The sequence below is a fragment of the Solea senegalensis genome, linkage group LG14 (genome assembly GCF_019176455.1).
Source record: "Solea senegalensis isolate Sse05_10M linkage group LG14, IFAPA_SoseM_1, whole genome shotgun sequence".
In the NCBI taxonomy this organism is placed as follows: domain Eukaryota; kingdom Metazoa; phylum Chordata; class Actinopteri; order Pleuronectiformes; family Soleidae; genus Solea; species Solea senegalensis.
Window position 1 is genome coordinate 14984096 of NC_058034.1, and position 23054 is coordinate 15007149.

The following is a 23054-nucleotide window of genomic DNA, read 5'->3' on the forward strand; positions in this document are numbered from 1 at the left end:
CCTTTTTCTTTTATTCCATTCATCATATTGTCATATTGCAGCCGAGTGGAGCGTTCCATGTTCACTGTCTGAAAAGCTGCTCAGTGATGTCGTTATCACTTCACCATCAAGTTACAACTTCTAAAGAATTCATTGTGTGTAGACTTCTAGTCAATGCCGTCTTTATAGAAAAATCCCCAGGTGATTTAAAATATTTGACATTGTGGTGATATTTATTAAGATGAAGGAAAGTAGCTCAAACACCAGCAAGTTAGTAATATTATGAAATGAACATGTATTACACTCACACATCAAGGCAGTCATTCAGCAATATAAAAAGAAATAAAAAGGAAATTCTTCCTTTTCACGTCTGCCTCTTCAGAGTGAACCTCATCTGCTTTTTCCTCATCGTCTACTTTGTTTCCCGGTGATTATTCTGTTCTAAACACAACCTGCTTAACATTTCTGCAGCACATGGAGTTTTTAACTTCCCCAGTTTGTATGAAACAAACTGAAGCACTGGATATTTTGTACATTCTGTGACCAGAAAAGCATAAAGTGAACATAAAGACCAGGACAACGTGATCATCACTAATGCGCTTTTCTTCTTAAAAGTATCCTGAACAGAAACCTCACCATTTTCTTGAACTTGTCTTCATCAGCATGTTAAACTGTGGCTCTTCACAGGAAGTCATCAGTGCTATACTGTGTTAAATGTGTTGCAGAGCCGCCGCCAAGTCGCTTCTCTGCGTTCTGTTACTGTGTCGCGCTGTCATTAACGTTCAAGCCGTCTCATTTTCTCAGCGTATGTGTCATGTAAAAAAAAAAATCTTTATTTATTCTTCAAAATGCTTCTGTGGAGACAAAGTACTGTAACATTGGACAATTGACTTTGTCATGGAGCCTAAAAATCAAGTATACTTTACAAGTATGGAAAGATGTATGCCACTCCAATGTTTTTGTCAAATATATTTTTGTTTCATTTTTAGCCAAAGGAGTTTGAGAGTTTTAAGTGGAAAATGCCAATAAATTATATGGAAATTTATGTCAGACTGGTTATTTATTTTTAACTTACAGTGCTTAATATTAGACCACTGCCCAAAGCCACAGCTGCCCTAAATTTATCAGCACTGGTAATTATCAAAATAATGTTTTATGTTTCTGTATGTAGAATCTCTTAAACCAAAATTATTTTTAATGATAATATTGTTCAAATGTCAAGTAGTAAAGCACGTTATTTCTTGTTTAAGATGTCACATTAAGTCATTTGCATTCCTGAACAGAACAAGGCAATCAGAGATGGCAGACTTCACCACATTCACACAACAAGCCTCTGACGGCCTCTGCTGTTAAAGTGAAATATTCCGGGTTTAGACCTAACCTGTCCGATATGTTTTATATGTGTAACGGACTCTGTGGCGCACCGTGCCCGTGTCTATCGCTCACTTGGGCAAGTGCGGAAACACAGAGCCACCAAAAACAATACTTGACTCCAACTCTGTTATATGTCAAACAGAAAGCATTTTCTAGTCACTTCATCCCACGACGTGAGTGAAGTTTTGTTTTTAGTGGCTCTGTGTGTCTGTTTGTGCTTCCACACTTTCACTTGTATGAATGAGGTGAAGTCTGCCATCTGATTGCCTTGTTTCAAATAAGTTCTGGAGAAAGATTTCTAAAATATTTGTTTTATGATGGGTGGTCTAAATAATTTGTGAAACACTGTACAAAGGTATTCCCAATGAACAGTTATCAAATACATATAATTGAACTACATTTTTGACAAACCAATAATACTCCCATTATCAAATCTGGTCCCAAAAGTCCAATCAAAGAGACAGGAAAATGCCACATCTACATCACTGACTACAAACATCCTCTAAAACTGAACATGTTTTTAATGGTGTTATTTGGTATATTGTCCTGTATATGTAATATAATCTGCTGTTTTCTTGCAGGCAGTAGGTGTACAGAGGTTTTACGGTTGTGTTCAGCAGAAACTTCGATCTAGTCTGACCCGGGCTCCATTGCAGGCCGGAGGCTTCACCCCCTGTGGATGAAAACAGTCGGTCAAAACCGGAGCGTGGCTCATTAAAGCAGAATAAAGTGACGGAGCAAGTGCAAAAATGGAGGCTTAAGTTATGTAGAAGCAATAGGAGACAAGGTAAGAGACACTTACAAGTAGTGATGGCAGAACGTACGAGATTATCGCTCATCGTGATAAAAAGTACTGAAGCTGCAACTAACGATTATTTTCATAATTGATTCAATCGGTTTATTATTTTTTCAATTAATCGAGTACTCGTTCAAAAAAAAAAGTTGATCAGCATTTCTCACACCTGAAAATGATGTTCAAGTGTCTAGTGTCATCTACAAACCAAAATGATTCTGTTTTAATAATTACTTTGTTAAAAAACATGAAGAAAGTAAAAAAACAAAACAAAAAAACAACAAACAAACATGTGTGATGTTTCTGACCACCGAAAGTGGAGACGGAAGGCTAGGCCTGTTTGAATTTGAGTCATCACAAGAATAGCGTGAATCGCAATCACTTTGGTCAGCATAATCATGATGGGAAATTTTCATACATCGTCCCATGCCTACGTCCAAAATGAACTTGTACTGAACAAAACTCGCAAACAAGTTCTCACCTTGTAAAGTTGACAGATCAAGTGGAAAAGGGACGACATCGCCATGTCCTCATTCTCCTCCGTGTATTCCTGCAATTTTTTATTAAAATAAGCAGAATTCCTGGGACCTGCGTTGCTATCCATGCATGTATAAATACAAAACAGTGAGTTTTAAAACTTTCCATCAGCAGAAACATAGTTAATTTAGTCGATGCTTTTATAGATCGTTCATTTCCCCAACTGTCACTCATCTAAATTAGCTTCAGTACAAGTCTGAAGAAAAGTTTGTAAAAAATATTAAATCTGTGTGTAGTACTACAAAGAACTTCAATTTAGTTGTGTAGGAAAAACAATAATAAAATCATGGTTTCTTGGATTAGATTATCAGTGATTCAAAAATATGTACATTGCAGTAATTATGCAGCCAACTCATGTAAATTATCATCATGTGAATTTTATTGGTATTAATGTTGTACATCAAGCATACTGTTAAGTATTTAAAGAAGTTTAAAAAATAAAAAATGGTTTTACCCCATTGAAAGTGACCCAGGGGACGTGAGTGTGAGGTGGTTTCAGAGCTCGTGTCATGGCAGCATTGGCGTGCATCAGCCGGTCTCCCAGTCCGTTTGTCACGCAGGAGTCCACACTTGACCAGGAGACGGAGGGAGCGTAAAGCTGGAGGCACTGAGACAACAGCACAGACAAGCTCAAGCTCATCCAGAACATACACATCAGTGTGAAAATCAGTCACCTCCTCCGTTTGCTGTAAAAACTCCGACACAACACACTTCTTTCGGCTGTTGTAAATAAATTGAGATGAGAGCTGCAAAAATTTGCATAACAAAATAATTTGGCTCTTGTTACCCATTTAATCATCCGAGTCATTAGGAATTTAATGTGTTCAGGGTGTCTTTATTAGTTTTCCATGCGTGTACAGCATCCATCTCTTCTACCGGATCCAGAACTGGTTGCCAGATGGTGTCAAATTTAAGAGCACAGCCTCTTGTAGTTATTTTCTAATCCATAGATTGAAGGTTCGAGGGGATTTTTGAAATGTAGGAGTCCATTAGTGTGACAGAACCAAAATAATGCGAGGTTGAGGCTGGTGTTGTTCCACAGCAGTCAGGGTTGATATTTGGTGTAAATTCAACCTTACTTTAGACCAGTGTAGTCTGAACAACCACAAACTGTATTATTTGAGTGTATCTGCTCTACTGTTAATTGCCATATAACCTCAGAAAGTTCTGAATCTAATTCTTCCTCCCACGGTCATCTTTTTAAATGCGTCAGTGATTCTAAAATCGTAAGAGTCGAGTAATGTACAGATTATATTGTCTGGACTTGTTTATTGAATGAACTGAGAGACCAAAACTGCAGGAAATCGTCACAAGATCGTTTAGGTTTTGAAAAAAGGTGGACTGAAAACTTTTCTGATTAACTGCTGCATCTGCCTTAAAGAGTAATTTACTCCTTTTCCATTTACACATTAAGGAAAGACTTTTACTAGCAGCTAAACTATGCATCAATCAATTTCATGTGGCCCACCACAATTTATGTTTCTACGTTTGTTTTAATAGATTATATTGTTAGCCATTTATCATTCCTTGGCAAAAAACACTTTTATTTTGAAATATCACAATTATTTCAATGTCTTATTCTGAAAAAGTTGGACTTTTTCCCCTTGCACTTGTCTGGCCCCATCTGACCAAACTAGACACTCAGTGACCCCCAGGTGATTGGAGACCCCACGCTGCAGATACTCACAGACTGTGCAGCACTGAGGACATTTGCAGCAGACTCCATGCAATAGATGATGTGAAGCGCCGAATGTCTTGTTAAGTGGATGATACAAGCCTGAGGAGCACAACAGTTCATCTAAACTCACTGTGCCTTAGTAATAAGAAATCACAGAAGAACTGGTGATGGAAAAACTACCTCAATTATGTTTCCTCTGCATTCTGGTTCTCCATGTTGACAAGTGAAAGGAGAATTTCCTGATGGAATCTCCTACAAGAGAAAGACAAGTCAAAGTGTAATCTGTATTTAACACAAGTCAAGATCTTCTCAGTCGGTAAGATGACACCAAATCTTGGGTGAGCACACCTTAGCGTTTCCGTAGGGCACCAGAGTGACCGACATGATGTCCTGCAGCATCGTCCAGGTGGGGAATAGCTGCTGTGTGATGAAGACTCTGCAGGCTGGACACAAACTCTCGTAGTACAGAGTCACAGATACAGGAGGGACGTCTTGCTTTGGTCTGGTAGCATTCACCTCCATACACTGCTTCTGAACCTAAAACACACACACACACACACACACACACACACGTAATAGACAGTGGTGCTGATAAAGTTTTGATGGATGAAATTAGCTATGATATATATATAAAGGTATTATAACACAAAGTATGAAAGAATGCCCTGGTTTTTTTTTTCAGCCTTCAGACATTTTTAAACTGATTAACTGTTTGTGTCGTTTGACCCAGAGCGACTCTGCCAGTCACATGAAAAACCTCTGGTGTTTAATTTCTGAAGCCTGACTCTCATTTAGATGTAAACCATGGAAGCTTTAATTTCCCCATGTTTCTATATGTCACTGTTGATAATACTCTATATACATTTGCCCATTTTAACACAGAACAGTTCAGTTTGAAGAATTTTCCTTTTTTTCCACTTGATAAAAAAACAAAACAAAAACATTTGGTAATTCAGATAAGGGCATGAATTTTTAAAAACACTAAGTCAAAATTACTTCCATAAAAAGCATATATTACAGTAAAAGATAGGCATGTAAGCATTTTCACCTAAAAAAAAGAAAAAAAGGTTTTTTTATTTCTCACCTTACACTCAATCGCTATCTCCAGTGATCGACACCACTGAGATGGAGGATAACGGCAGGCAGGTTTGGGGTGAGACATCCCAGAACCTCTGCTGTCAATGCAGAGGAATAAAAACACAGGCAGAAGCACTGACAACTTCATTTCTGTCTGAAAACAGGAGAGCGTTCAAACAACACTGAGCACAGAGAGTGAAGACTAGAGTTTATCGTCTGCCTCATCACCAGATAATTAAATTCAGCTTTGAATGAATGCTGCTGCCTTCAGGGATCCTCGGACAATTCCCAGCAGTGGCATGCCCTAATGGATAAAAATGTTCACTCTCTAGTCAGAAGACGCACACAAAAGTACCCGTTAGAGTGGTAAAAACATGAGGAAGTGCCCGACCGGCTGCCATATATGTGTATATAGATATGATAGAAATTAATTAAACAATAATTTGTGGAGGTCCATATAAATTCCAGTCCCTAGGGCCGGGCTGCCTTTGGCCTCAGGTCACACTTTGGACATGCCTGCCTCATTCTTACGAGTGGCACCTGCTCCACCTGTTTAATTTCGCCCCTGTCCTTCCAAATGTCTGTGCACGCCACTGATAGATAGTTGTTTGTCACTGCCTGTGTTACGGCAGCACAGTGACAGGCAGAATTTGACCTACTCCAGAGCTCTATCGAGAAATATGAATATAAAAACAATTAAACCATACTGCACAGCTCTATACATGGGATAAATTATTAGAACGCAACAAACGTGTTGTGGAGGGATTTTAGACTCGAGTCAAACTTTACAGTGAGACACAGCTGAGGACACCAACCTGTCACAGCTGTGGGAATCAAACGCGACCACTCACTCCACGTCGGTTCAGTTTGGCTAAACTCGTAAGTAAGCAATAATTCCGTGTTAGGTGCTGTGGGCAGAAGCCAGTCTGTTATTAGCATTAAGTTAGCTATGATGCTAACGCTGCTGCTAGGTGTTGTGCCAATAAGTTACCGTAAAATCATGCCCATTTGAGTTTAAATGACGCTAGGAAGTGAAACACGATCAAGCTAGCTTTAGCTACTAGAAAAAATATGCTCATTCATTTGAGTTCTAACGGTACGGTACCGGTTATAGATTTTAAGTTTATCAGTGGAAATTACATTTCTATGTTATTTGCTAAGGTGGTTTAACTGTACATTTACAAAGCAGTGTTTTCATAAATGATATCTAAGATTTGCTACTGTAAAAAATGTGATTTCCTTTTATGGTGAATCAACCATAGAATGCACTGTATGTTTCATCAATGCAATCATTGTAAAACATGTGTCAAGATTAATAAATAGGAGACTTTCAAAACATTCAAAGAAATTTGGACTTTGGAGAAAGTTTGTAACTTAATATTTATATGTATATCTTCCACTATAACAGATATCAGTGTCAAAGATTTAATCTTCAAATTGTAGTCTGTTATATCTTACAGTCTTAATCACATTTAAATCTGAATTAGACAAAGATGTCTGGCTTTGCCATAAAATATTAATCTTCAGATTATAAAATAATACTCACTCAAATGTCATTAAGCCATCATCTCAGATTTATTTTAGGATCTCAAAGTGCAGAAAGTAGGCCTTACATCAAAAAAGTAAAACTATTGTTGACTTACAGTGAATACATGGTTTGTGGATTAAACACAAATAACTGAATGTTGATGCATAATCATTACAGCAAATTAACATTTACAATAGTTATTTTCTCACAGCTACAGACAAAGTATAACTAAAGCACAAAGTCTGATTCATAAAGTCACATTAAAAACAAAAATGAAAGTCAAAGTTACAGAAACATGATTTTACAGGTACATTAAGTGCAATGCAGAGACAAGTAGAGGTATTTCATTATAAGCACAACTCAAAGTGAAATAAACCTTTCTGAATACATCAAGTCACATGACTGCAAACATTTAAAAAAGTTAACTAATATGTCTTATGTAACTTGAGCTAGATTGTTTGACAAATGCTACCGCAATATCCCACCCACAAGTACACACTGTTTAATTGTCAAATATGAACATATGGTAAATTCTGGAGAGACAGAAGGTCAAAATATATCCCTCACCACAGAGAAACTGACCTAAACACATTTATATGTTCTATCAATCTCCTCAATCCAACTTAATTGTCTTAATTAAAACTCCAAGTTGAGCAGTCTTTCTTTGAATCACTTGACTTGATCTAATTCATCTTAACCAAAATAAAGGCCATAAACATTATTTTTTATTTCTAACTCCTTGGTAGGAAAGTTTTAGTTGACTCATAGAAACAAAATTCACATCACGTTTTTCCATGTAGTCATATGCACAGTGTTTGAGTGACTTATGAAAAGTTACTTAATGCAGAGAGCTACCTGACATTATGTCTTCAACCTTGAAAACAAATGCCCTCCAAATGAAATGATCCAATAATTAAAAAAATAAACTAAAATTACACAAGGACACATACTTGATGACATATGACACCAGTAACTTTGCTATGAAACATTGAATGCCATTCTAAAGTGTTTTTGGCATTTTCTTTGTTCAGTTTTGTTTCCACAGTGATGAAACACAAAAGTTATCTAATTTTGACCGTAACAGGAAAAGACCAGATAATGCACAAATAATTAAAATATGTCCTGCACATACAGGAAGGACTGTTAGGAGGTCAGTTCATTGAAGATACCACACAGGAAAAAAAACAAAACACATCAGTGCTTTTATCAGTGCTACAACATACTGTATTCATTATATCAACATCATGTCTATCTGTAGCACCACCACATGTCCACCTGTTTCAGTCAAAGAGTGGATGGACATGAAGACCGTCATTGTATCTCAAGCTCATATGAGATACTTGTATGTGCAAATGCTATGCTTTCACTCTAAACTTTACTGTTCCTACTACAAAACTAACTCAGTAATGTCTCATTAAAAAAAGAAAGAAATTAAATCCACAATAATAAATAAATATACTTCTCCATATCATGATGCACTTACGAAAACACTCAATTAATCTACTCATAGTGCAAAGTTTAAAAAAAGACAGCTTGAATGATGAGACAAACATTTTTGGTTGGACCAAACAGTGACGCTTTGAAATGAAAGATGAGAGAGCAACAGTGTAGGCATGATAATAATTTAAAGGTTCTCTGTTGCTAAATTGACAGCATGCTCAGTTGACTTTTTAATCGTAATTAAGTTGTAATTTCTTTTACTTTTTGTCCATTTACGTAGGGTGTTACAAAACTGCATGAACTGCTCCAAAGTGTGACATTTCACTGCAACACTATATCACATATTTATGTAGATTCAAGGACTGCAGACTGCAGGAAAAGAAGACGTAATAGAAGAGTTACTAGCAGTCATGCAGTAGTGACTAACCCTTGATCTCAGTGAGGAGCATTTATAGAAACAAACATTGAGACAAAGAAGATAAAAATGTTACTAAAACAAGAACAAAAAAAAAAACCCCATTAAAGAGTGGGTAGCAAAACATTTCTACCACCAACTGGTGGTAGAATTGGTGGAGAACCACCACAATGTCCCTATTAAAGATACTAGTAATATACAAATACTTGTTACACAATGATGGCATGCAGAATCAAACATGTACTGTACACCTTTTCATTGCCACAAAGTATAAGAATAGGACAATTTCCCTCAAGGGCAATTAACAAAATGGATAACTTGTATCACCAAGCGATAAATGCATTAAGTGACTATTGAACAGATCAAAATACAATACAATATTTTGATTAAACCAATAACAAAACATTAAAATACTTGGTTGTCTTTGATGGGAAACGTAAAGTAAAAAAAAAAGAAAAGTGCAGTGTTATTTTATGTTAATGAGTTTTAACGATTCACTGTAACCCATAAGCACCACAGTCCCTCACTCATATCCTCTTGAAAAGAGTGATGTTTATTATACTCTCTGATCACCATGTATACTTCACACATATCAAAAAGAAAATGTTCTGCAGTTATGAAAGAAGGAAAATGTATGTTCTACTGCTGTCAACATTTTATCAAACAAGCAAATGTTATAATAAAATATCATTATTCTTTTTCTGCCATAGATGGACTTCACAACTGCTACAGAATAGACCCAAAGTGACAGGTGAGTGCAATTGCTTTTTTAATTATTTCATGTAAAATAATTTTGTGTTTTAAATGTGTGGTTTAGCTTGAATTTTCAGTAAGAAATGACATTCAACAATTAGCATATGGTGAAGTAGGTGGCACTAATTCTCCAGTATAGTACAAAAAGAAAGCATTATGAGGTAACACCAAGAAAAGACATCGACAGTATGTATGATGATGAAAAGCTTGGTAGGTGGAGAACACATACCTTTATTCCTTATATTAATTTAAGAAATGTTGCTGTCAGTTTTGCAGTTCGTTTTCAGGTAATACTTCCTTTAGCAGAAGCTTGAAGGGCATTTAAATCATATAATTTTTGAACATCATTTATTTGCTAACTTCATTTTTTTACATTTCCATGGCAGAAAGTAATTTTTGCACCATTATGAAAATGTTTTCAAAGTTGGAATTTCTGGTATTTTGGCTCTCAACACACGATGTAAATCCAAAGTGGCATTGTAACACACACTATTGTGACGTTAAATCTAGCTCAATACTTTGCCTGGTTTATCATAACTGCTGTCTACAATAACTACCACATGTGCTTCAAGGCACTTTGTACAGAACTGCAAATGTGCAAGTATATTATCACTTAACATCTGTTAACATAGATTTGCTTGTACACAAGCAAACATTTGCAAGCGATGTCTGTGGCAGTAAACACCCCTGCAAATAACTGAGGTGTTTATGAGTGAGCTTTAAGCAACATACAGTGGCAAAATGTGCCTTGATTGTCACATGTTTTCCAAACCAAAAAATAATAATAATTTTCATTTTATAAGTGAGAGAAAGAAAAAAACAGGAGAATGTATTCTCGGTTAGTGCCAACAAGAATCTAACTAGTGTTTTTCTAATGACAGAAATCCAGAAAACCAGTGATCAAAATGTTAAATCACGGCTAGTGAATTCTCACAAATCTAAATTTCTGAACTATCCACGTCTATGTAGGCTGGTTGTCTTTGTTTAAAATAAAGTGCTGCATGTCTTCAGCTTCTACTTCACTCATTGTGTACTTGTGCTACTACTATACTGAATATTTGGAGTATAATGTTATGTATGTTTGTGGAGTGTTGATGTGGGTTGTTGGAAAACGATGTTTTAAGTGTTTGAGGTGCATTAGAGAATTATGATTTTTGTGCTTCTCTTTGAGGAAAAACACATTCAGTATTATAAAAATATATGGAACTCTTAGATTAATAGATACAATCCATTAATATCTTAGAAATGGGCAAAATGTTTGATGCTAGGTTCTTGTCTTTCCATAGTTTTTCTTTTTTCAACCACTATTTCGCAAGTTCATTATCTGCACAGTTTTGAGAGATTTGTTGTAAAAGATTCAGTTCAGTGTTTATTCTGTAAATTATTCAGCCCCGCTTTGTTTCACAAACTTTAAATGGAAAGTAAATAGGATTTTTGTCAGTAGGAACACAGTGGCATGAAAGAAGTGAACGCTTAATATTTGCATCTTAATACAAATATCCACAATCTCATGGCTCAACAATAAAAACAAAAGGTACCTGAAGGAGTTGGTAAACCTGGAGTCAATTCAGTGAAAAATTAGAGGTGTGGGTTACAGCGACATCAACAACTAGATAATAAGTTAATAGCTTTTCTATTAACAAGAAGTTTCTGTTGATGTGAATTGTTGATAGCAGTAGTTGTAACTGTTAAATTATTAAAGCAGTTGTCTAAAAAACAAAATTCCTTCACTTTTTCCATTAGCTTAAGCTAATTGTGTTCATCTATATGTGTGATTTATCTTTTATGAGCACTAAATGTAAAAAAAGTCATAATATTTCACATACTTTTTCTTGCCACCCCAGTAATAATCATAAAAAATAAAATGGATTAGAACAGAGCTGCATTTTTTTTATATAATTCTCTGTATATTAAACTACATCCCTGTTCATTTGAATTAGTTGACAGACTGGTACCAGGATCTAAATATGAAACTATTGTATTGAACTAACACAGCTGACAATGACAGACATGATCAACCTAATAATGCTGTGTATTTGCTATGATGTCATACCAGTGCAGCATGAAACTTAAAATATGATACTAACTGGTACTGTAGTCTTGGAGCCTGGTAGCAGTATTCAATAAGGTGCATTTTCAGTGCACAGTGGAGCTTTGGAAAAGCTCCATCAGTGCGACATGCTGGTGTTTCTCAGCTGGACTGCTGGCTGAGAGCAGGCCAGGCCAAGGTTACATTCAGCTGCTGGTTGTGTTGGACCAGGGATGTGTGTCGGTAGTGGAGAACCAGCTCTGTCAGTGATGAGTAGGAGTTGTAGGGCTCAGCGAAGCCATACCCTGTGGACGTCCTGTGGATCACACAGTGCTTCACATCCCCGTCCACTCTGCATGAGAAGAGACCCATCACATCTTGTTTCATATTTAACCAGCCCTATCTCTTTTTTTTTTTGGCTTTGTGTTAAATGATGGGCAATGCCAGAGAGCAGACAGCTGCCCTTTGCCTTCTATTAATTTATTTACATGACATAAGTAGTTATGACTTATTCCAGCAGAGGGCACACGTTCACCACAGCAGCATGTCTGCTTGTCTGCTGCATCTCACGTGTCTCCCCACACCACCAGTTTGTTAATGACTTAAAAGGTGATTTTTGTTTAGTCGGAGAGAGAAAATTATAATCTACATAAGATTTTCCTGTAGTTGTAGCCTCCACTTTCTCCACAAACTTCTACTAAACTAAACTTTCACAATATAAGATTCTTTACAACCTAACGTAACTACAGGGCGATGTGAGTATCTCTTTCAAGCAACCGCCTTGTTGTTTTATTAGTCTGACATAACTTATGTGCAGCTGATATACAGTGTTTGAAATTTTGGCTTGCGTCTCTATAATTTATTGTTAACGATGAATTGATTGTGAACAAACTTCTGTCTGTTCTTCTGTGCTTCATTTTCTTAAAATAAAGTGGCATAGCTTTTCTTTGTGTTTTTGCATCAAGGTAATACATCAGAGCATTTTCTGATCTGCCAATATTACATTTCATCTACACTTTTCATTTCTGGGTCATGAAATGTGCGCATCGCATATCAAAAATAGATGAGACACCAAAACTCCTGTTAATGCAGTGGTGTTGTGGTGCTTGACCCATGTGTACAAAACCAAGACATTCAAAAGGCAGCAAATATATGACCTCAATACCTAAAATATACAAATGTAAAAGTACTCACACAACAGAGCAGGCAAAGGAGCCTCTCTGAGATTGGCTGTCTCTGATGAGGAAAGACCCATCCCTTCTGCCCCTCAGCAGCTCCTCTGCCTCCTTTCGTCTCATACCACCAGCATACCAGGTCCCTTCCCCCTCATGTGTATCATCTGCCAGCGTGTACAGGCTGAGGGACAATGTGAGGGTTAGACAGTTAGATTAGTTAGAAGACATACATTTTTAAAAATGCACAGATTCTAAAAACAATATTCATGCAGCTCATGGTTATCAATCACGACTGATGGGTGAGTGCCATGGCCTGTATTATTAGAGCTGCATGAAAAATATGTCTGAATCAATGCCATTTTTTGTTGAAATTTGGCTGCCATTCCTCTTCACACTTACAATACATATGGCATGGGATTTTAACACAGACATGGGCACATGCCGTAGAAACATGTTTTTGGCTTTCATAAGGTGCATGAAATCGTGCATATTCTGCACCTTTCTGGGTTTTGTAACAGTGAGTTCAGTTGGCCTGCTTAAATGATCACACTCACTCTTCGTCTTCATTCCTGACCCCCAACCAGTCATTAATCTGACTCTGCCTCGTGCCATGTTGGGTGAGCCAGCTGAAACATGGACATAACAGTTAGTAAACTGCAGTATATGGATCCTCATTAGTATGAGTTTGATGTCATTCTGAATTAGCAAAATATGATGGATGCTTTTACTAACAAAATAGGAAAGCTGAACAAAAGGCAATATACAAAGCAGTACAATGTGCCTTATATTGGTATGAATATACTGTACAGCAGTGAGATTGCAGTGACACTAACCCATTGGCACAGGTTTTAAATATCATCTGTAAGTTTACATTTATTTTTAGAAGTAGTCGTTCCATTACGCAAAAAACCTCTACTAGTCATGATTGAGAACATGATGTTCTAATGTTAAAAACCTACAGCAGGTATTGATCTCTGATCTTTCGGAGCTCTATCAGGTCGGGCTTCAGACTGTTCATTTTTCTGTCAACCTCCATGTGAGCCAGCGACTTCTTTCTCAGCTCGTCCTCCAGCTTCTTCTTGCTGTTGTGGATTTCCTCCACTTTCAACTGCAGTTCACCAGAATTGCTTTGTATCCTAGGAGAAAGAGACAGAATAATGTTTGTAGAGATTCAGAACCTGTTTATATTCTGCTTAATGAGCATAGTGTTTTTAGCCCTCCCTGTTGGAGGCATTTTTTCCCACGTTTGTGAATGTGTTATCACAGTGATTTTTCAGGTTTAGACTGTATAAAAGAGAGTTAGTATTTGAAACATACTTATCAGTTTCTCTACTGCTGTGTAGCGTTAAAAACATGTTGATATATTCCTTGCTGTAGCGTTCTTGAGGTTCGCACTCCTCCTCAAAGATCCGAATGATTTCACTGAAAGCCTCAATGGCTGTGCGCTTGCTCTGCAGGTCCTGGGAAGATGAAGGAATGTTTACCTTCCTACTTAAGTTTGCCAACATTTGAAAACAACACCAAATATTCACTGTTGTTATACCTGGGATGCTTGGTTAAACTCCTCAAACAAACGGTCATACTCTTTGCTTTTCTCTTTGAATCGATCCTGAAATATCCTCAGCTGTTCTCCAACTGCTTCAATGTTAACTTCCATTCCAACCTGCTGCTGTACAGAGAATAATTTAAGGAGATTTAGGACCAAATTCAACCATATATGGGTCTGGTCTAAAGTTACACACTATTTGGAACCATAACATGTTTTCATTACCTTTTGATAAAGTGTTAATAGCATTATTGAAATGAACCTGAAATAAGTGATACTCGTGTGATATCAGCAAAAGTCTTCACACTTAACGTTAAGAGTCAAGAACCCTTTAAGTTAATTTCTGTCTTTGGCACAAATGTTAGGATTTTGATGGCCATAACTTAAGGATTTACACAACATTGAACATACACACGTTCTTAGAGTTCTCATGAACCCACCTGTTGGTATCTGCACATGGGGTAGAGTAGTCGTGTGTCCAGCTTGGAGTTGTATTGGGCTAGCGATTTGTTCTGGTAATACTGGATCAGGTGCACCACTGAGGGGAAGAGCAGTGGCTCAGAGAAGCCATAGTCCCCCCCATGATGGCATATCTTTATCAACCTGTTTGAACCATCTTTTCTGTAAAATATATATAAAAAAAGTGACTTACTGAAAGTATATAAACCAGTACTTCAGATCACTGTTATCGTTCCCCACCTATAATACAACACCTGCTTTTCTTTTTTCTTTTTTGTTTAACAAATCAGAAAGCAGAGCTAAAATTTCTATAAACCTAGTTTTTCTGGAGTGTGTTCAGTTAGGCAGGCTTATATTTCAGTACAATACATGTTTCTGTTAAAGCTAAAAATAATACTCAGAAAAATTGCAACCAATGCGCCCCGCCCCCTTCTGACTGCCTTCCCGTCAAAGCCTCGACCTGATCACACACTGGCTGACAGCTGCTAGAAGCTGAGTTCAAACACTAAACAATGCCAATGTGAAAAATGGAAGTAAGTTGAAGTGTTTCATAAACGAATTAAGGACTTGAACTATAACCCCTCCTTCCATGTCACCTCATGAATACTTTTGATGAGGGAGAGCATTTATTCACAGATTAACAGCCTAATCTAATGAGCAGAGAGCACTGCTTCTTTGTGGAGTGTTAGCTCCTGAGATGGATGAAGTGACCAAACACTTAGTGACAGCTGTCAAAAAACTATTTAACACGTATTTTAACTTAAGTAATTCACTGACAGCAGCGTTTAACGTTGTGGCAAGTAAAATTCCAAGCGGTCATCAAGTTTTACCAGTGTTTAGTTACACTTGTGTGAGTGTGTGATTCAAAAATCTCAAGGGTTTGGAATATGATTGAGATCCCATATCTACTGCTGGACTCACAAATGTTCTGGGAGTGGGATATATTTACTCTGATGTGGGCAGGGGCAGTCGGTCAAGCATGTAGAATGAAATTACATATATGAAATGAATATACATCCCTTACAAGGTTTTACTGTTGGTGCGCGTGCATTGTCTTCAACATCTAACCACAGCACTGCAAAGAATTATATCTGTATACAATCATCCAACAAAGCCTGTTTTATGTCTCAAGCCACGTTAACACCTGGTCTACATCAGCTGTGAAGTGATGTAGTAAAGCAACAAGTCAGCAGGTTTAGTCCTCTGTGACACTCTATAGTGCATCTGGTCATCCACAGTGAATAAAGTAATAAGTACTCAAAGCATCAGGTTTTGATAAAATTACTGAAACAGAGTAGAGATTTGAAGACCAATACAAACTTAAGGTCACAGTTTTGAAAGAGCCACCAAGTGTTTGAGTAGACAGCACTGATTTAAGTTGAAGTGTCTTTTTCTTCAGACCAGTGTAACAGAGATGAAAAAACTTGACTGTGCAGACGGTGTTATGTTGCTTACTGTTGGAGTGCATGCCAAATTCTAATCAACAAAGCTTTATATCTGAAACCTCGGGACCCGTCTGTCCTCATTCTGCTAAAATTAAACAGACTGCAGAAATGTAGTTTAAGTTTAATATACATATATATATATATATATATATATATATATGTATGTATGTATGTATGTATGTATGTAGTGCTTTTTTTCTCAATAAAAAAAAGAAATGTGTAAAGTTTGACTTCAGAACCAGAGACACCAAATGCAAAAGAAGAAAATAAAGTATATGACTGATGTATGTTTTCAATGTAGGACATTTGTACCCATAAAAATATAGATGACTGATGAAGCGGAGACTTATATGTCCTTTAATTAAAACTTTTGGCTAACCTTTTTGATGAACACAGTTGATTGTGATGAACACATAATGTGCTCTGGTCACAAAATCCTGATGGAAAAATGTGACTTTCTTCAACGAAAAGTAAATAACTCAAACCATATTTACCTTAGTGTAAGAGTATATTCCCCTTTAACCCGGCTGGAAGCATCGCGGACCAGGAATGTGCCGTCAGGAGTGTTTCTCATTATCTCATTTACTTCCTCTCTAGATGGCACACAAAGGACTTGAGGTTTCCTAGCAGTTCATGTAGAACTTAAACAAAATGAGGTGCACATGCTTCAAGATATCCCACATTGATGAATATTATAAGATTAAATACCTTGAGATGCTGCCCCAGTACCAGTCTGCATTGGACAGCTGGTTGTCATCAGCACTGCATTCACATGCTGCCATTGCTTTGGTTGTGTTACTCTTGGGTTTTTCTGAGTACAAAGAAAGAAGCAAAAATGTTTTTGTTTGCTAAAATATTGGGATTTTTTTTTCTTTTTAACAAAATGTCTGGTTTCCAAGTTTTTGTAGATCAATGTAAGATAGCAATCTAGATCTAGACTGCATAATCTGCACATTTTAGGTATTTTTATACATATATATGTATATATATATATATATATATATATATACATATATAAGTCTAAAATACAGCTATCATAATCAACATCAGTATCATGTTTTTGTTGATCAGCTAAAACCAAATGGAAGGACAATTGGCACTATAAGTTAATTTACAGACCAGAGTCAAAGTTGTTTTTGTAAAAATTACAAAACTACAGAAAAAGAGAGTAAATGAATTAGAAAAATGCAGGGTACTATATCATCATCATGACATTTTCTCTTAATGAGCAAAATTGGTTAAATAAGTCGAAGAGTACCTCCTTCCATCGCTGCGTTGTTTCTCAGGGCAGGATACACATCATCCTGATCAACAAGGGAAGAAAGATCCTGCACAATCGCTGTCTGAGCGTGAGACTGAACCTCGCTGTCGACTTGGTCCACCTCAGACTCCAAGGACTCTGAAACATCCACCATACAACGTCCCAGTTTTACCCCTGATGTCAGTTCAGACCAGTGTGTATGTGGTTATGTGCACTTTGTGGCTGTTCAGCACACACTGCTGGCCCACTGACAAGGCCTCGAGAGAGAGATACTGTTGTGTTGCTCAGTCTTGCACCATGTGGGAGACTCTGTCCAGACTAGTCTGCTGACAGGTGACACTGTCTGACTGCCTAAAATACCAGAATTGGCACTCCTCAACACTCAGGCACATTCAGCCAGACTCAGTGCTGCTTAGTGCCCGACCTCGCCTCGCCTTGCCTCGCCTTGCCTTGCTTAACAAACAACAGCTGTCTGCAGAGAGATGCCATGTCAGCCCCGAAGGAGTGGAGCTGAGTGTTTTTCAGTGTTTCTCTTTATGTTTATTGTCCATGTGAGTGTGTGAATGTGGCATTCTGGAAACTGGGAAAGGTGAGGACCTGCCTGTCGAGCATTTCCCAAGAGCATGGCATTTTTTTGTGAATTGTTTGTGTTTACCAGTGTGTATCCATGTACACAAGCGAACATGAGAGGTATGCGGGTATGTGATCTAAATCATCTCTTCAACACTTGTGATCCGATGGCATAAGTGCATTAACTTGCTGCTGCAGACAGAGTTATATGTTGGAGGAATCATTTGTGTACCGTTGTATAAATTAGGAGGGGCAGAAACTCAAAAACTGTCAAATCTTGTCTGGTATAACAACCTGTGCATCGTGAAAAACGTCATCATTTTAAAGGTCCAGTGTGTCACATTTAGGACAGTTTATTTGCCTAACCACCGGGCATGTCCAAAGTCCGGCCCGTGTCAGATTCTGTATGGCCCGCATCTTCGGTTTTATAATGTATTATTTATGGCAGAGTCATGGGATGGAGTCAAACAGATAATCGACCCAAATTACATGTCATCCTTAATAACTCATCTGATAAGCAGTTGCACAAACCAGAGTTCTGTGTTTGAATCTCAGCCGTGACAGACAGATGCATCCATTGATCTTTTATTGTTATTACGATATCTGACTCCAGATGTGATACAAAGGCAGAATTGTTTCACTCCTGCGTGGCTTAGATTTGGTTACGTTGCTTAATGATAGCTTTTAGTGTTTAAAAAAATGGACGAATGACATCTTTTCTGGTTTGAGAAGGCCACCATAGTTTGCTCAGGCACTTTGGGTAAGAGGTACGAGAGCAGACAAGTCCTCAATTAGTTACAGTCTGCAGTCATATTTTTTGCATTCTGGACTTTTAAGTGCAACTCCATCTAGATTTAATTACCAGGAAATAGAGGGAAAGTAAATCATTTAAAGGCAACAAGAACATTTACACAGTTAGGATTATCTGTACTGATGCTTAATAGAGCATCTTCAATCTTACCTCGATCTGGTGACAGCTCAGGCCTCATAGCCATAGATATGTCTTTCTTCTTTAGTGATTGGTTAACAGTTGATGACATCATCACAGGAAATACAGATGGGGCATTATCTCCCTTCTTAATGGTGCTCTTCTTGATGACCACAGCCTTGTCACTTTGGATGGATGCTAGTGATGGCATTGGAGTATCAGCTGGATGGAGCTTGTCGTCTTCTGTGTGGTCTTTGCTGTCGACACGTAAGAGCTGGAAAGACTCCTCTGCCATTTTCACAACACAGACCTCAGACCTGGTTTTATTGAGGTGGTGAAACGGCAAGTTGCTAGATACCACCGCACTGTTTATCACATTCTATCAACTAACCGTTACATTCATGGTGGAGAATAGAGTGACTGTGCAGAGTTCATGGATGTCCAGTGTTGTAGTGATGGAGCATGTTTCCCAGATTTAGTGATGACATTGCAAGCAGATCGCCTATATTCCTTCCTTTACTTGTATATGAGGAGTTTTCGGTATTTGAGCTCTGCACTGCTTGGTAGTCATTTGCTTAAATGGATCCACACCTGGAAGTCACCTACAGCAGTCACCATTGTTTACTGAGCAGCTGAGTGCCTGGTTTTCTTGTTATTGTGCTGTAAACCCACTGGTGAGTGACAGACTCAAACATGACTCTTTCCTCGCCAAGGTCTTGCACATCACCTCCATGTCTGCCTACCTGAAACAGAAAAGGTGTAGAGCTTGAATGTTTTGTATAGTTTATATACTGAATATTTATTACACCCTGCAAGTTGCACCAAATACTATAGTTGTGTAACACAGAACATTAAGTCTTTTCTCTTTTCTCTCTTACTGATCATTTTTCGGGGCGGCAGTGAAACCCATGTTGGTCACCGTTTCATGATTATCTTTGTACCCTTTTTGTGTGTGTTACATCTTCAGGATATTTTCTGGCATAAACACTGATGTTGTAATGAATTGTACCACTCTTGCACAAAATCACAAGACTGAAGACTGCAGCTGATAAGTTCTCAATTAATCTACAAACCTTTTTTATAAAATGACAGAAAATGCAGCATAAGTTGCTAGCATGCAAGGTCATAATCATAAATGTGCAGTTTTTTTCTAAACGGCACTCTTCCTAAAATGTTTTCGTCATAGAATAAAACAGTGATGCAACATGTCTGCCATTTTCATTTGATAATTACGTAAAAAAAAAACAATTGTTCCATCACATTGTTAACACTAATGAATATTTGACACAGCTGGTGGCTTAATTAAAGTCAGAAATGACTGTGTTTACTTCTGAGTAAACATTGAACATGAAAGAGGTTAATCTTGTTATATAACTTGTGCTATTCTTTAGCACAACCGACACAATATGCTCAACGGAAAAAAGAAATAAAGCTGATTATTTTTATCATGTTGAAAATCCTAATTCTGGGATTTCTAATTTAGTGTTTTGAAAATGGGTAAATATGACTTAACTACAGTGATTGATCATATAACTCATTTCATGTTTTTTTTTGACTGCAGAGAAATCCCTACTGTATGTGATGTACAGAAGGGTGTAAATGTATCAGCTGCTCTACCGGAGAAAAATTATGATCTCAAATATTTTAATAAAATCTGATATTTATAATAACTATGTGTGTATGTGTGTGTATATATATATACATATATATGTGTATATATATATATATATATATATATACATATATATGTGTATATATATAACACATTTAGAAAAATATTACTTGCTGTGATTGTTTGTTGTTAAATTTAAACCACTAATGATGGTAAAATAAAGTGAATTATACTTGTGTTAAAATTATCAGAAAAATAAAGCAGGCGATGGTCATAAATAAATTGTGAGTGATGCAGATATCAAAACATCAGAAATGGCGTCGCCATCAAAATGCTTCCAATGTTATGCGGCTTAGTTACGATTGCAGCTTGATGTTCACAGTAAATACAGTCGTCCCGTTCCTGTTGAGACGACGTGGGATGGTGAACATTATCTCGCGTAACAGTCAGATTTTTATGCAAAAAAACCTCAATCATTAAAATTTCGATTCGTGATGACAGTCATTGTAAAAATGGTTGGCATCAACGTTTTTGTTAAGTCAGTTGAAAATGTTGTTCCGTAGGTTTGTTTACCGACGACCTAATCAAAACAAAGTAAACTGTTTATTTCATCCACGAAGAAGTTGGAAACGTCATAATTTCCTATGTTGTTGTTAATGCTGAGGGTGTTTATTTTGCTGATGGTGACTGTCCTGAATGTGTGTTTGTTAAATTTATAAGTTTCTTGTTTATCAGTGTTGCATTTAAAAAAAAAAAAAATTAATTAATGGTTGACCTACGCCATATTTGAACCAGCTTCAAGCTTATCATCATCCAAAGCTTGGAATGACAGCGATATGACAACTGAACATGCAAAGAACTGTTGTAGATAACATCCAAACAGTCTGAAAAATGAAACATCAGGAATCTCAGTACAGGACTATAGGCACCTACCTGGGCCAAAAGCGAATCGACTGGGCGATAGGGGAAGCCAACAGTTCATTGATGTCCATAAAGCGGCGAAGAGATGTGGCTGGACACACACGTGGCTCACGTCAAACCAACCACTGGTCTCAGTCCTCACGCCATCCTGTGTCCCCTCCCTCCTTCCCCACTCCTCCTATTCCGTGCCGCCTCTTGTGTCCTCCATCTTTTTAAAGGTCCTGTAAACTTGGTTCATCCCCTGAGTGGCACTTTTTCCCACGATGCCATTCGTCTCCGTATTTCCCTTCTTCACCAGTACATCTCATGTCTTCATAGAAATCGAGCATTTTCCAAGACATTTGTCCACTCTGTTTTTTACTTTGACTTGCTCTCTTTCAAATGGATATGATTCCTCTGCTCTGTCAAGTGCTTTGTAAAAACCGATCAAGTTGAAAAAACTGCATCCCTGTGTAAGATCTGTGTAGAGCTTCTACAGGTAAAGGAAAAGCAAAAGTCAAAGCACTATTCCTCACACCATTCCTCCTTTTTTCACTGTTTCAAGCCAGCACAGTGTGGATGCTCACTGGTGGGACAGAAGCATGCGAATGAGTCTGTGGGAAAAAAAAGTCCAATATAAATAAATAATGGAAGGATGCCACTGTTGCTATACAGAGCGAGGGGCTTAGTGGTCTCTTGAAATCCTATTGGCCAGCTCGTTGCCATGTGCTCAGGAGTCAGCAGAGATGCTACTAACAAATCAAAGAAATGTTCTAATATTAGACTGTATGTATCCAGGCAGCAGGAGCCTCTGACCTCTCAACTCTGCCAGCGTTGTGTTCCACTTCACAGATCAGCATAATGAAAGAAGTGGTGTGGAATTAAAGGTTATAAAAATGTAGACAAAACAGGAGACACAGCCCCCACACATCCCTCCCCCTTCCCAGCTATTGCAGTTATAACCAGGCAGACCAGGAGAGGACAGGCATTTCCTGTTTGGATTCCTGGCATTTGTGTGTAACACAAACCTAATGTGGTTCAACTAAAATTGTGTTTGTAGAACACACAGTTTATCAAATGCTTTTGTGAAATATGATGACAAAAAAGCCAGTTTCTACCAGTTTTATACTAACAGTTTTGGATGTACCTCCATGCATATTAAGTTAAAAAGCCATTTATTTATTGCATCCTTGTAATTTCTCTGCTGATGTATGGGGCGTTTTATCCTCCAACTTGATTTTCTAAAATCTCTCATATTATTTTTATCATCTTCACTGTCTGTATTACTAATCGTTTAAAAAAACAAACAAATAAAAACACTGATTCACCTGAATGACAGTTTCAGTGACTGTGCCTTCCTGCACTTTATCATGCAAGTTATATTTATCAGATTAAATAAACTAAATGTAAAGCACATGCCCAGTGTATAATGATTGAAAAACATTAGATTATGTATTGGGCTGTGACTGTTTGGATATAAGTCTTTTCATTAAATAATATTGAATAATTAGTCAAAAGTATATTATAATATTTACTGGAACATCCTTTCTAGCCT

At 37.4% G+C, this 23054-nt stretch overlaps 2 protein-coding genes across 4 annotated transcripts; both read right to left on the reverse strand.

Annotated features, from left to right (window-relative positions):
* Positions 1-1856: 1856 nt before the first annotated feature.
* On the reverse strand, positions 1857-5636 carry LOC122781131 (gamma-interferon-inducible lysosomal thiol reductase-like). The gene is made up of 7 exons (XM_044044658.1): positions 5446-5636; positions 4710-4898; positions 4542-4613; positions 4371-4460; positions 3138-3290; positions 2628-2696; positions 1857-2026 (listed from the first exon to the last, which is right to left on the reverse strand). Exons 1-7 carry the CDS (start codon positions 5584-5586, stop codon positions 1967-1969), a joined length of 774 nt encoding a protein of 257 aa, XP_043900593.1. The 5' UTR covers positions 5587-5636; the 3' UTR covers positions 1857-1966.
* A 1353-nt stretch (positions 5637-6989) lies between these two features.
* On the reverse strand, positions 6990-22108 carry LOC122781130 (phosphatidylinositol 3-kinase regulatory subunit gamma-like). Of its 3 annotated transcripts, none has more exons than XM_044044656.1 (12): positions 21533-22108; positions 19021-19730; positions 17487-17627; positions 16937-17039; positions 16723-16821; positions 14765-14945; positions 14322-14444; positions 14096-14238; positions 13738-13914; positions 13333-13404; positions 12798-12959; positions 6990-11955 (listed from the first exon to the last, which is right to left on the reverse strand). In XM_044044656.1, the coding sequence occupies exons 2-12, from the start codon at positions 19280-19282 to the stop codon at positions 11766-11768; spliced, it is 1653 nt and encodes a 550-aa protein (XP_043900591.1). In that variant the 5' UTR covers positions 19283-19730; positions 21533-22108; the 3' UTR covers positions 6990-11765. The 3 variants fall into 3 exon arrangements, with proteins under 3 accessions (XP_043900591.1, XP_043900590.1, XP_043900592.1); XM_044044655.1 differs by having other exon boundaries at positions 14322-14447; positions 21533-22107; XM_044044657.1 differs by lacking the exon at positions 13333-13404 and having other exon boundaries at positions 14322-14447.
* Positions 22109-23054: the final 946 nt, after the last annotated feature.